Source organism: Apodemus sylvaticus, chromosome X (assembly GCF_947179515.1).
Source record: "Apodemus sylvaticus chromosome X, mApoSyl1.1, whole genome shotgun sequence".
NCBI lineage: Eukaryota > Metazoa > Chordata > Mammalia > Rodentia > Muridae > Apodemus > Apodemus sylvaticus.
Genome location: NC_067495.1, coordinates 12,609,922 through 12,623,294, shown reverse-complemented (window position 1 = coordinate 12,623,294; position 13,373 = coordinate 12,609,922). Strand labels below are relative to the sequence as shown.

General features: G+C 44.2%; 1 protein-coding gene across 12 annotated transcripts in view; it reads left to right on the top strand.

The window, feature by feature from the left end:
* Positions 1 to 3,026: 3,026 nt before the first annotated feature.
* Positions 3,027 to 13,373, top strand: part of Gripap1 (GRIP1 associated protein 1) — a 29,580-nt gene continuing 19,233 nt past the window's right edge. For 3 of the 12 annotated variants that reach the window (XM_052170617.1, XM_052170619.1, XM_052170616.1), the window contains exons 1-6: positions 3,027 to 3,112; positions 5,090 to 5,156; positions 5,296 to 5,357; positions 7,294 to 7,320; positions 8,058 to 8,165; positions 12,546 to 12,702. In XM_052170617.1, coding sequence (XP_052026577.1) covers positions 3,071 to 3,112; positions 5,090 to 5,156; positions 5,296 to 5,357; positions 7,294 to 7,320; positions 8,058 to 8,165; positions 12,546 to 12,702 — 463 coding nt within the window. In that variant the 5' untranslated portion in view covers positions 3,027 to 3,070. The other 9 variants (XM_052170612.1, XM_052170614.1, XM_052170611.1 and 6 more) reach the window with 6 other exon arrangements.

Sequence of the window (13,373 nt, the reverse complement as noted above, 5' to 3'; positions counted from 1 at the left end):
AGAGCAACTGTATGAAAGCACTTGACTGTTAAGAGCCACTCTTTCCCAAGGACACAGAGGTGCTCGGACAGATTTTTTGTTGTTGTTTTTTGTTATGGTTTTTTTTTTTTTTTTTTTTGGATTTGGGTTTTCGAGACAGGGTTTCTCTGTGTAGTCCTGGCTGTCCTGGAACTCACTCTGTAGACCAGGCTGGCCTAGAACTCAGAAATCCGCCTGCCTCTGCCTCCCAGAGTGCTCTGCCTAGCTGGACAGATTGTTTTTATTATTATTTAGTTTTATTTATGTGTGTGTGGATTGGGTAGATGTGTAGATGTACAGAGAGGCCAGAAGAAGGCACTGGATCCCCTGGAGCTGGAGTTATAGGTAGCTATGAGCTTCCGTGTGGGTGCTGTGAAATGAACCCAGGTCTTCTGGGAGAGCAGCCGGTGCCTTCCCCACTGAGCCATCTCTTTAGCCCTAACAGTTTTATTGCTATATATAGTAGCAGTGAACAGTTAAATGAATGGAGGATGAACGTTGGAGGGAGGTTCTTACTGTTGGAGTACAAAGATAAACAGGAAGGAAAGCCTATAATAAACCAAGTATGTGGTACTAGAATATCACTATTAATTCATGTTTGTTTTTGAAATACAGACACGTACAGACATAATTACACATAATGTATATATATATATGTGTTGACATATATGATACATATCCCATTATGTGTGTGTGTGTGTGTGTGTGTGTGAGAGAGAGAGAGAGAGAGAGAGACTACTATGATAAATGTGGATGACAGATGAACAATAAGTTGTGCTGTGGCTGTCCTTGCTTGTCAACTTGACTACATCTGGAATTAACTAAAACCCAAATTATTAGGTATACTTGAGTGATTTTTTTAAACCATTTTCAATGCAAAGACTCCCTTTTTTTTTTTTTTTCGGATTTGGTTTTTCGAGACAGGGTTTCTCTGTGTAGCCCTGGCTGTTCTGGAACTCACTCTGTAGACCAGGCTGGCCTCGAACTCAGAAATCCACCTGCCTCTGCCTCCCAAGTGCTGGGATTACAGGCGTGCGCCACCACAGCCCGGATAATGACTCACTTTTAATCTAGATCTTTTGAGGTGGGAAGATTCACCTCTAATTTGGGCCAAAGCCATAGCCAGGACATAGAAGGAGGCTAGCTAGCTCTCTGCCTGTGTTTATGGGTTTGTGCTTAGATCTATATTTAAACTTTCTTTCTTTCTTTCTTTCTTTCTTTCTTTCTTTCTTTCTTTCTTTCTTTCTTTCTTTCTTTCTTTCTTTCTTTCTTTCACAGAGCTCTGGCTGGATTATTAAAGGTGTGTGTCACCACACCTGGCTAAAAATTATTTCTTGCCAGGCAGTGGTGGTGCACACCTTTAATCCCAGGACTCTGAGAAGCAGAGACAGGTGGATTTCTGAGTTCGAGTCCAGCTTGGTCTACAGATTGAGTTCCAGGACAGCCAGGGCTACAAAGAGAAACCCTGTCTCGAGAAAAGACCAAATCAAAAAAAAAAAAAAAAAAAAAAAACCAAACAAACAAACAAAAAACAAAAAACAAACAAAAAAAAACCCACCCCTGTTTCTTAATAAACTCCAACTTTCCTTCAAAGTAGGATATTAATGGCTGGATATGCAGCTCAGAAATAGAGCACTTGCCTAGCATGCAAGAGTCTTTTGTTGATCCCCAGAAACCCATACACACACACACACACACACACACACACACACACACACACACCCCACATGACACGACATGAAAACAGTCCTTAAACACATGAAAATATGATCATTTTCATTCCTAACAAAAAAACACAAGTTAAGCCACACTAACAGAATGGATAAGCAACTTGAGGTATATGCATAATAGGAAATTCTATTCACTAACAAAAGAAAAAAAAGCCGATAACACAACGTGGATGAATTGCAAGAGCCAAAAGTGAAAAAGAAAAGGAAATACAAAAGGAATACATTGTATCCCATCCTGTCTGCCTGAAATTCTTCAATAGACAAAGGTACTACAGCACCTAAAGATAAAACAATGTTGCTCTGCCTGCAGAAGGAGGAAGGGTGGATCGGAAGAACCTTTAAGGAGTGATGGAAGTGTTCTTTCTGGATTGTGACCACATAGGTGTCTGAAAAGTCATAGAATGGTATCCTTTAAATGACCGCGTTTATATTAAGAAACAGCATATATCAATAAAATCTTTCAAATTACAAAGGTCCTGCTTGAATATATTTCCCAGAGCAGGAAAATAAGTTCATTTCTATGAGAATACACTGAGCAACATTTTCTCTCAGATCCGAGATGGTTAAGGCTTATTTAAATACTTGTTTCTCATGTTTTTGTTTTTGTTTCTGGGTTGGGGATCACCTCCAGAACCTTGAGTGTGCTACCAAACTCTTTGCCATGGAGCTAATTTTCGTTTTTAGTTTTAATGGAGGTTTATGTTTTTGTTTTATTCGTTACTGTTCTCCTCATGAATTTTTAGCTTTCTCAATGACTAGATCTTTTCTCTAACATGATATAAAGCACCATGTTAATAAAAATCATTGCCAGATCTTTTGTAAAAAAAAAAAAAGAAGAAGAAGAAAGAAAGAAAAAAAAAGAGGAGTGGGTGATCAAGGACTTTACGTGAGGCGGGATTCCCCTTTGGGGTCACCCGTAGGAGGGCCGGAACGAGACCCGAGGAAGCTTCCGCTTTCATTTCCTTGGTTATTAAGTCACTTTCTCTTTAAAGGAGCGTCGCGGAAGGGTAATTTTCTGTCGGAGGATTACTTCCCTCCCGACGAGTCCACCCGTGATACAGGGATAACATAATGTCGCATAGCAATAAGTAATCTATCAATGCTCAAAAGCCATAACAGATGATTCACAATTTTGTAAAAATCAAGGTAAAATTTGTATGACCTTTACGCATCATTCTCTTCTTTGCGTCTCTAAAATGCTGAACATTTGAATTAGGTTTCTTCCCCTCCATTGCTGGTCAGTGGTTCGCTCCGACCTTAGCACTGACAGGCCGCAGAAGCTGCGGCTGCGCACAAAGCTTGCGGGGGGTGGGGGGAGGAACATGGCGCAAGCTCTGTCTGAAGAGGAGTTTCAACGGATGCAGGTGCCGCTGGATGTGGGGAAGACCACCCGTCTAGTAGACTGGGGGGCGGGGTATAGAGAAGCCGTGCCATCGACTCTGAAGATTTGGTTGGGATGGATCTTAGTATAAGGGGGTGGTCTGGAGAAGGGAAACTGAGGCTCTGAGTGGCGACCTTATTGATTTCGAAGATTCTACGTGGGTTCTGAAGGTTGGATTCTGTGAGCCTTGTAAGGAATGTAGAACATCTTTAGGCGATACCCTTCTCAGTCCGGAATCCGGGTGAGACCTTTGGGTCCATGTGTAGGGCATACCACTAAATGGTGATGATGTTAGACTTTAAAAGGATACAGATTCCGAGGAGAAATTACTTTGTCGGGAGAGAAAAGAAGCAGGCATCTAACCATTTGCGTCATGGGTGGGGGGGCGCTGGTTGGTGATTTGACAGGACAAGACCATAAACTGGTGGGAGGTGGAAAGTTTGTGGGAGATACCAATACCACTAGGCCGGGGGAGTAGGTAAAGACCATGGCTCTCTTCCCTAGAGTTGCTGTGCCATTGATGGTAGACGGTCGTTAGAGGTAGGGAGGGGTATAATTGCATGGATTGGGGTGATTTCTGTAGACCCGGGGTGATGAGCAGTCTGAGTGGGTAATACCATTAACCCAGATTAGAGGAGGGACCAGAGGATATTTTAAAAACGATACTTTGGGAGTTCAGGGAAACATTACTGGGTTTGGGGAGAAGTCGGACCCGGTACTCAGACCTGTTGATCCTTTTCAGGGCATCCTGACAGGGAAGGATAGCACTGCACAATGAATGGACACTTAGTGAGAGAGCCTTAGTGGGAAAGACTGACATGGGGAAACCTTAGAGTCCTGTAGGTTAGGGGCAGAACGCTTGAGGGAGCAGAAGATTGGGAGCTAGTTGGTTTGCTTACTGAAGATGTAAGAGTGAGCTCATTGGACCAGGAATGGGGAGGACCACTGGAAATTGCAGAAGATTCTGAACAACACTAGTTCAGCTGGCCCACCCAAGGGGATTTGTGAGATCCTGAAGGACATACATAATGTCACCCCTATTGGATCATGACTGAAGACATCTTGTAAAAAGTGGCTAGATCGATACTTGAGCAAGGAAAGGTTATCCTATTTGCGCCATGTGTAAGGAAAAACTGTTGAGCTTTTTTGGAGAGGGACTTCAAGGTGGGTAGAAAGGTATTCCAGTTGGCCTAGGATTAGGAGAGATGATATTTGGGTCCTGAGGAGAGCAGAACAGGAAAGATTCTATAGCAGCTAAGCCTTCTGATCTGGAGCAAACTGAAAAGGACATACAAACAGGGGTAGGGGACAGTTGGGTGGTTGTGGGAAGAATCAGATTCAGGGCTCTCCAAGGCTGGTGGATAGACATGGACTGTGTGAAGTGGCCTGCTGCACTTCCTCTTAATTCTATACTTGAAGGGACTCTGGCTTGTTTTGAAAACCTTGGCAGTTCCACAGGACTTTGAGCAACATCCCCTGACTCATGGAAGTTGGGAAGGAGAAAGACTAGATTCTCTTTCCTTGGGAAAGAATTTAGAAGCCCCCCCCTGCCAAAGGGGCCTCCTGGGTCTAGGCAGGACAGTGCTCTGCGTGTAAGGAGGTCAGCCAAGATGATTTTATCTGTATGTATGGTCACAGGAACACATAGGAACAGAAGTCTAACTATTCTAATACCCTTCAGTATGCCAATACCTTTCAGTGGTCCAGGTATGGAATGAATTAGTGGGAAAATGGAGGGTCGAAGCTGGCTGTGGTTATAAATGGAGCTGGACCAGGTGGAGCTGGAGCTCAGGGCTTGGCTGCCTATTTAAGAATACAAGATCCAAAGATCTTAAGGAGCAGCTAAGGAAGTGTTTAGGGATATCAGTCCAGTCTTTAGGGCTTAGGGGCTTGCTTGCCTCATATGGGGGGTAGGAATGCTTTCCTAATAAATATTTTTGTTTCTTGGCTCCTTCCAAAGACTCAGCTCCTGGAGCTCCGGACAAATAACTACCAGCTTTCAGATGAACTTCGGAAGAATGGTGTTGGTGAGCCAAGAGAGACTCATTAGATGGGGTGGTTTTGGTGGGAAGAGAGGCAAAGGTTTTCCTTTAGAGGCCTGATAAGATGACCCTTCAGTTCCTTGTTACCGCCTGAAGCTGAGATTCCCTGCTTTCCCTGCACCAGAACTTTCCAGTCTCCGACAGAAGGTCGCCTACCTGGATAAGGAGTTCAGTAAAGCTCAAAAGGTACTTCCCTCCGCTTCCGCCTCCGCCACCCACCCACCTCTGCTTCGCCCCATCCATCTGATTCATTCCCACTGAACACGTACACTGAAGCAGACCTAATGTCACATGCTGCTTTCTTATAGTCATTTGAAGTTGTTTTTTTTTTCCACAGAAGTCTCTTCAGTTGGCTAATTTTAACCTAATCTTGCTTAATTTGTGTGTGTGTTTCTTTTGAGACAAGATCTTGCTATGTAGCTCAGAGTGGTCTTGAACTCTTGATTGTACTGCCTCAGCTTCCCAAGTGCTGGGATTATAGATGTGTGCTGACATGCCTGGCTTTGCTTAATTTATTGATTTATTTTAATTTATTCTAATATCAATTGCTTATTTGTTTTTACTTACTTTTTTTTTTTTTTTTTTTTTGCGTTGCTACAGATCAAGCCTAGGATCTCATGCATGCTAGGCGAGCTCTCTGTATTTGATCTTAGCCAAAAGGCTAAAAGGTGATCTTTTTGTTGTTTATGAGACAGTCTCTTGAAGCCTAGGCTCGCCTTATGCCTCCATGTAGCTGAAGATGGCCTTGAATTCCTGATCCTCTATTCCTCATCCTCCTGTCTCCAACTCCCAAGTTCTGGGATTACAGGAGTAAGCCCCCATCCCTGGCTCTAAGCTGCCTCTGCTCCTGTGCTCTGTCTCCAGCCCCCATTCATGAACTTTGTCTTAAAAAGGGCATCTAGCTGTGTTTCTCAGGCTGGTCCCCAATTCCTGGCCTCAAGTTGGCCTCCTTTCTCAACTTCTTGAGTACCTGGATCTATAGGCGTGCGTACCACACATGGTTTCATTCATTAACTTTGAATTAGTCAGGTCTCTCAGTAAATCTGCCTTGAGTCTGCCTCCTGTCTTCCACTTACACCGCTTCCTTTTGCTCCTACCCCATCTACTTTTCCTGGTCCCATTGGCCACATGAGACCAAACCTACCTTTCGGATCCTTTCAAGATAATAAGGTAGAATAGAACCTAGCATGGCTTCTAAAGAGAGGCTAGATCCTTATTTTTATCCTTCTTCATTGCTCCGTGTTCATATGCAGTACAATGTTGCATATAGTACATGCTGAATAAATACTTGTTGGACGAGGAGGGGCTGGAGCTCAGTGGTTGAGAGCACTGGCTGCTCTTCCGGAGGTCCATCCTCAGCATCCACATGCCAGCTCACAAGCAGGCTGTAACTCTAGTTCCAGGGGATACGATGCCCTCTTCTGGTTTCCTCGAGTACTGCATGCACCCGTACACATAAAAATAATTTAAAAAAACCCGTGGAAGGTTTTTTTCATGGAGCTGACTCCATGAAATTGTCCTCTGATCTCCACGTGTAAGCTGTGACACGTGTACTCATGTGCACAGACACGCACAATGATAACAAACATGGTTGTTGTTTTTTTTTAAATACTCTTTTAGATGAATGAATATAGAATTCAGGAAAATCCAGCAGTCAGGAAATGGGAATTTTTGATAGGGTGCTGATTTCTTTGCAAAGCCTGATGTGATCCTTGGCTACCAAGCAGAAGGGTAGAAGTTGCTGTGTTGCATGACAGGGAAGCACACTGATGTGCTAGACCAGGTGGAGTGATGAGGCCACAATTCACTAGCTCGGAGAGCCAGGATATAAAGGGTTACATTCCAAGACACAGTTCTACCCTCTCCCTCAAGCCCTCAAGAGCGTAGAAGAAAGGGAGACTTCTTCCAGTGCTGTGCTCCAAGGCAGCAGCATCCCTAGTTGTACTTCCCTCATTTCTTCTGTTATTTCTGTGGCCTTCCAGTGGTTATGCAAGCTCTGTGTTTAAACATATTTCCATCCCACAGCCTGCCCTTGCCCTCACTTAACACCTGCTGCAGTAGTCTCCATATCCCACAGGGTCCATTGCTGTTCACTTCAGCTCTCTTCCACCCTTCCTTTTAGGCACTAAGCAAGAGCAAGAAAGCTCAGGTAAGGGGGTCTTTGGTGGGTGAATATGTGTGCAAGACTGTCACAGTGGGGATATTTCCGTTTGGTGGCATTGTACTGGCCTTTATCTATGTACACCCATGTATCTGCAACTTCCTCACGGCTGTGTGTTTCTGTCTCTCTTTGTTTCCCTGTGTTTGTCTTACACTCTTCGTATCTCTGCATCTTTTCCTTTATCCTCCCTGAATCTGTGTCTGCCTTCCTGTTTCCCTCTCTGCTGCTTCTCTTCAACTTTCCCTTTGTCTCTCTCTCTCCCACCTGTTTCTGTCTCTCTTCTTGTTTTCTCCCTCTGTCTGACTTCTTGTTTCTCTTTCTCCCACTCCTCTCTCTCCCTTCTATTTTTGCTCTCTGCCGTATTCTTCCCCTGTTGCTACCTCTCTGTTCCTGTCTTCTTGCCTTTTCTCTTTCCTGATCAACCTTCCATCTTGTGCCCTCTTCCCTTTCCTTATCTCTCCATCATTATTTCTCTTTCCCCTCATCCCTTTGTCTATATCTCCCTTCTGGTTCCTTCTCTCTCCGCCCTCTTCTCTCTCTCTCTCTCTCTCTCTCTCTCTCTCTCTCTCTCTCTCTCTCCCTCTCCCTCTCCCCATGTCTCTGTTCCTATATATATCGCCCTATTCTTTCTACCCCATGCCATTCTTCCCTTCTCTCTCCTTCTTTCCCTACCTCCCCATCCTTTCTATCCCCGTTGGAGTCCTGGCCCGTGTCTGCCACTGCAGGAAGTGGAGGTCCTGCTGAGTGAAAATGAGATGCTGCAGGCAAAGCTACACAACCAGGAGGAGGACTTCCGCTTGCAGAACAGTACACTTATGGCCGAGTTCAGCAAGGTGCTGGTGCCTGGGATAGCTGAGGGGGGAAGTGGGTGTGGTGCATCTGTGAATGCGTGGGCAGGAGCTCCCTAGGCTAAAAGCTCAGCAGTACAGGAGGGTGGACAGGGGCTGGCGCTGAGCACTGTCCGTGGTGCTGAAACAGGCCTTCGTCTCTCGCTTGGGGGCAGTAAATTGACAGGTGGGGGCAAACACATTCATGGAACTAGATCCTTTGAGCCCTGAGTTTATTTGGTTCCTAAGTCACTCCTTTTATTTAGCTCAAGTCTCCTTTTGGATAGTTTTGGGATGGTGCTATGGAGATGCAGTGTATTCTGGGGCTTTAAGTAAAGTTCTTATTGCTTAACATGGATGGAAAAGTGTTTGAACTGCTTCCATTTTCTTTTTCTTTCCTTCATCCGCCATGAATCTGGGCTTCTACTTCTTTCAGGTAATTCATCCTGGATTGGCTAACTCTAGCTCCTTACTGATTTTAATATCCTGGATATTTCTAACCCTTCTGGGCAGTTGGAAGTCCTGTGTCTTATTTTCTTAGTAGTCGTCTGTATGCATGGTTGATCAGTTTGTGAGTTTTCAGTGAGTTCTAAGGAAAAATATGCTGTGGGGGTGGGGAGGGGAAGAATGTTATTTCCAGGACTTTGCCTGATGGGAATATAATACCTTACAAAGCAAAACAAGAACAATGTGATCACGATGTGTGTATGCAATAAGAAATGGTCAAAAGTAACAGCAGATACCATACGAGGGCTTGGGATGTGGCTGAATTGCTGGAGTGCCTGAGTCACTGGAGCCCAGTCCTGGGTTCGATCCCTAGTACTGCACAAGCTGTTATGGAGGGGCTCATACCTATCATCTTAGCACTTGGGCTTTAGAGGCAGAAAAATCAGAAAGTTTACTGTCATCTTCAGCAACATAGTGAGTTCCAGGCCAGACTGGGCTACATGACAAATCAAAGAATAGAGAAAAATATTTAAAAAGAAGCTCAAAACAAAGTACAACAGAAAATAATGTTTACGCACTTACAAGGCCAGAAGAGACTGTATAATGGTCAGTGATTCTAAGTAGAAGCCAGAAGGCCGAGATAAGGCTGTATGTTTTGCTAACTAGAACTTTAAACATGTCACTGAGCCTCTTTTTTCTTGATTCCCAAATGTTTAAAATGAAAATGGTAATGCTAGCAGCACCTGCTGTACAGGGCTTTTGTGAGGATTCAGTGGGGAAACATGTAAGTCACTAAAAGCCTCCTACATAGGATCAGCGATGGAAGTGTCCACTAATGACATTATCTCGTTAGTTCATTTTCCTGCTAAACTATGTCTTGACTTGTTTTCTGGTGATGAAGAACCAACTCAGGGATCCTGCATGCTAAACATGCATTCTATCACGGTGCCACATCCTCATCCCATTCCATCCATCCATCTATACATAGAGTGGATGGGGAGAACAAAAGAAGGTAAATGACAGGGAGAACTTTTATATCAGGGAATGCGGACTGTCACTCAGTGGAAGAGTGCTTGCTTAGTATGGGATGTGTTTGTATTCATTCTGTAGTTTTGTCTGGCCTCAGTTCTACCACATCTTTTTTTTTTTTTTCCCGAGATAGGGTTTCTCTGTGTAGTCCTGGCTGTCCTGGAACTCACTCTGTAGACCAGGCTGGCCTCGAACTCAGAAATCCGCCTGCCTCTGCCTCCCAGAGTGGTGGGATTACAGGCGTGCACCACCACCACCTGGCTATCTCTACCACCTCTTGTCTTCTCTGCTTCTGCAGCTTTCTGACCTCCTTACTTGGAGTTTTCTCTATTGATCCACTCCGCTACTTTACAGACCTGTAGCCCTGAGCCCACTGTTTCTTTAATTAATCCCTTCCGTTTTGAAGCGCTCTCCTTAGTTCCCGGAGCTTTCATAATGACTGCCAATGATTTTCTGCATCGCTCTGGGTTCCTCCGTAATCCCCTCCCCCACTCCGCTCAGGCCCCGATGGTACTTACTGGAAGGCCTGATGCTAGAGCCTGCCAAGCTATATCATCAGCTCAGTTGTTCCTTTGACAGATAAAGGGACCTGCTTTATACTCTGTGTTCCAGAAATAAAGTTGTGAGCTACACACAATGGTCCTAACTCTTGGGTAACTTACCGTTACAGTTTACTTTCAATTGCTGTAATAAAACAGTGGCCTAAAAACGAAAAGAGAGGAAAGAGTTTATTTGGCTGACAATTCACAGGCCATCATTTTAGGGAAGCCCAGGCAGGAATTAGAGGCAGGAACTGAAACCCAGGCCGTGGAGGAGCGCTGCTCATTAGCTTATTCTTTGTGGACCGCTCAGCCTGCTAGTTTCTTCCACCCTTGTCCATCAGCATGGCACCATTCACAGTGGCTGAGGCCTCCCATGTCAATCATTAATCAGGAAAATGTCAGGCTGGAGAGATGACTCAGCGGTTAAGAGCACTGACCCCGCTACCAGAGGTCCTAAGTTCAAATCCCAGCAACCACATGGTGGCTCACAACCATCTGTAATGGGGTTCGATGCTCTCTTCTGCTGTGTGTCTGAAGACAGTAGACTCATAAATTAAATAAATAAATCACTAAAAAAATCAAAAAAATGTCTAATAGTCTCAATTATGTACCAAGTTGCTATAAGCTGATGAGGTTTCTCTTCCCAGCTTGGGTGAAGTTGACAACAAATGGGCCAGAATACTTATACTTTATGGGTGGGATGGGGAGAAATAATAACAGCGATAGTTTACTAATGTTATTTCTTCTATTTCTTTTTCTTTTTTGTTGGTTTTTTTTTTTTTGTTGTTGTTGTTGTTGTTTTTTGTTTTTTTCGAGACTGGGTTTTTCTGTGTAGCCCTGGCTGTCCTGGAACTCACTCTGTAGACCAGGCTGGCCTCGAACTCAGAAATCCGCCTGCCTCTGCCTCCCAGAGTGCTGGGATTACAGGAGTGTGCCACCACCGCCTGGCTTCTGTTTCTATTTGAATTGTTCTATGTTATTCATTTAATTTTTACAATTATGTATTATAATTTAGTATCCCTTTTTAATAGATGAAGAAGACTGAGTCCCAGGAAGGTAATTTGTTCCCAGATCAGCCAGCTGGTTAAGTAAGAACTCATGTCCAAGCAATCTAGCTGTTTTTTTTTTTTTTAAGATTTATTTATTTATTTCATATATATGAGTACACTGCGGCTCTCTTCAGACACACCAGAAGAGGGCATCAGATTCCATTACAGATGGTTGTGAGCTACCATGTGGTTGCTGGGATTTGAACTCAGGACCTCTGGAAGAGCAGTCAGTGCTCTTAAGCACTGAGCCATCTCTCCAGTCCCAAGAAATCTAGAGTTTAGGCTGTGTTTTGTGACTCCATGCTACAAAACAAAATTTACCCAGGCATGGTGATGGCGCATGCCTGTAATCCCAGCATTTAGAACACTGAGGTAAGAAGATTTTAAGTTCAGCAAAAACCAGGGCTACATGGTGAGATTCTGTCTTAAAGAACCCCCCAGAAGCAAACCCCATACACAAACACATAAAATAAAACAAAAATATAAAACACATCAACAAATAAATAAAACTTATTTGTGATTGATATCTGGTCAGAAAGGAGCGAACGGAGAATGCTGTGGTAAAATACTGGAATTTTGCCAGGCAGTGGTGGTGGCACACGCCTGTAATCCTAGCACCCTGGGAGGCAGAGACAGGCAGATTTCTGAGTTCGAGGCCAGCCTGGTCTACAGAGTGAGTTCCAGGACAGCCAAGGCTATACAGAGAAACCCTGTCTTGAAAAAAAAAATTACTGGAATTTTTGCATTGGCTAATCCTATGTTAAAGACGACATAGTAGTAAAGGATGCTGCTCAGGTGGAAAAAAAAAGTTGTTGAGAGAAATGTACATCTTCAAAGCTAAAGACCAGAACGCTAAGAACTGTAAGATATGTTTACTCTGGAAATGTCTTGAAAGCTGTCTGTGATGCCTGGGTTGGGAGGGAGCTCTCCTTCGATCCAGGGATCTAGGATATTTTTCCACAGATGAAGGGAGTTTATGTGTGCCAGCAAGGCTGTCCATGGTGGTAACAGCTTCCATAGCAGCTTGAGATCTTTGCATCTGAGAGCTTGGGAGTTGGCAAAGGGAAGGTGGTGCTTAGTATTCTCACTTTTTTTTTTTTAAAAAAAAAAAAACTTTGCTACTTAACAGATGTATAGATTGGAAATTGTTTAATATCGCCATGTCTCAGTGTCTTATCCATAAAGTGTAAGGGCAAGCACATTATTGGGTTCTCGTGGGAGTGTGATGAATTCTACATGGAGCGGCCAAATGCTGTTTGTGCTGTGGTGGATACTGTTCTGATTTGCTGTGCCTCTGCCGTCTCTGTCCCCCTGCTCAGCTCTGCAGCCAGTTGGAGCAGCTGGAGTTGGAAAACAGACAACTCAAGGAGGGGGCTGCTGGAGCAGCTGGAGCAGCTGGAGCAGCTGGACCACATGTGGACGGGGAGTTGCTGAGGCTGCAGGCAGAGAACACAGCCTTGCAGAAGAACATGGCAGGTACATGGAGGCCTTCCAGGAATATAGACTTGAGCGGAGCCAGGATGGATATAGTCCTCTTATGGGAGAAAGAAGAAATTTCAGAGGGAGACTTGGCCTTACCTGAACTAGTATATGATTTTCGATTTTGGAGGGCATTTTATCTCTCTGGGTCTAATGCTCATCTACACAGTACACCAGAATGTCTATGCCAGGAAAATGGAGCAATTAAGTGGTTTCATTCTGTATTAGTTTGGTGTCTGGTACACAGCAGATGTTAGAGAATAGCAGACTGAATGTTGAAAAGGAGATGCAGCCGGGCGGTGGTGGCCCATGCCTGTAATCCCAGCACTTGGGAGGCAGAGGCAGGCAGATTTCTGAGTTCAAGGCCAGCCTGGTCTACAGAGTGAGTTCCAGGACAGCCAGGGCTATACAGAGAAACCATGTCTCAAAAAAACCCAAAAATCCAAACAACCCAAAAAAAAGAAAGGAAGGAAGGAAGGAAGGAAGGAAGGAAGGAAGGAAGGAAGAAGGAAAGAAGGAAAGAAAGAAAGAAAGAAAGAAAGAAAGAAAGAAAGAAAGAAAGAAAGAAAGAAAGAAAGAAAGAAAGAAAAGGAGATTCAGATGCTGACTATGAACAACCAGGAAACTGGGGAGATTCTGAGCCCAGATTGTAAGTTGGGTATGGGATG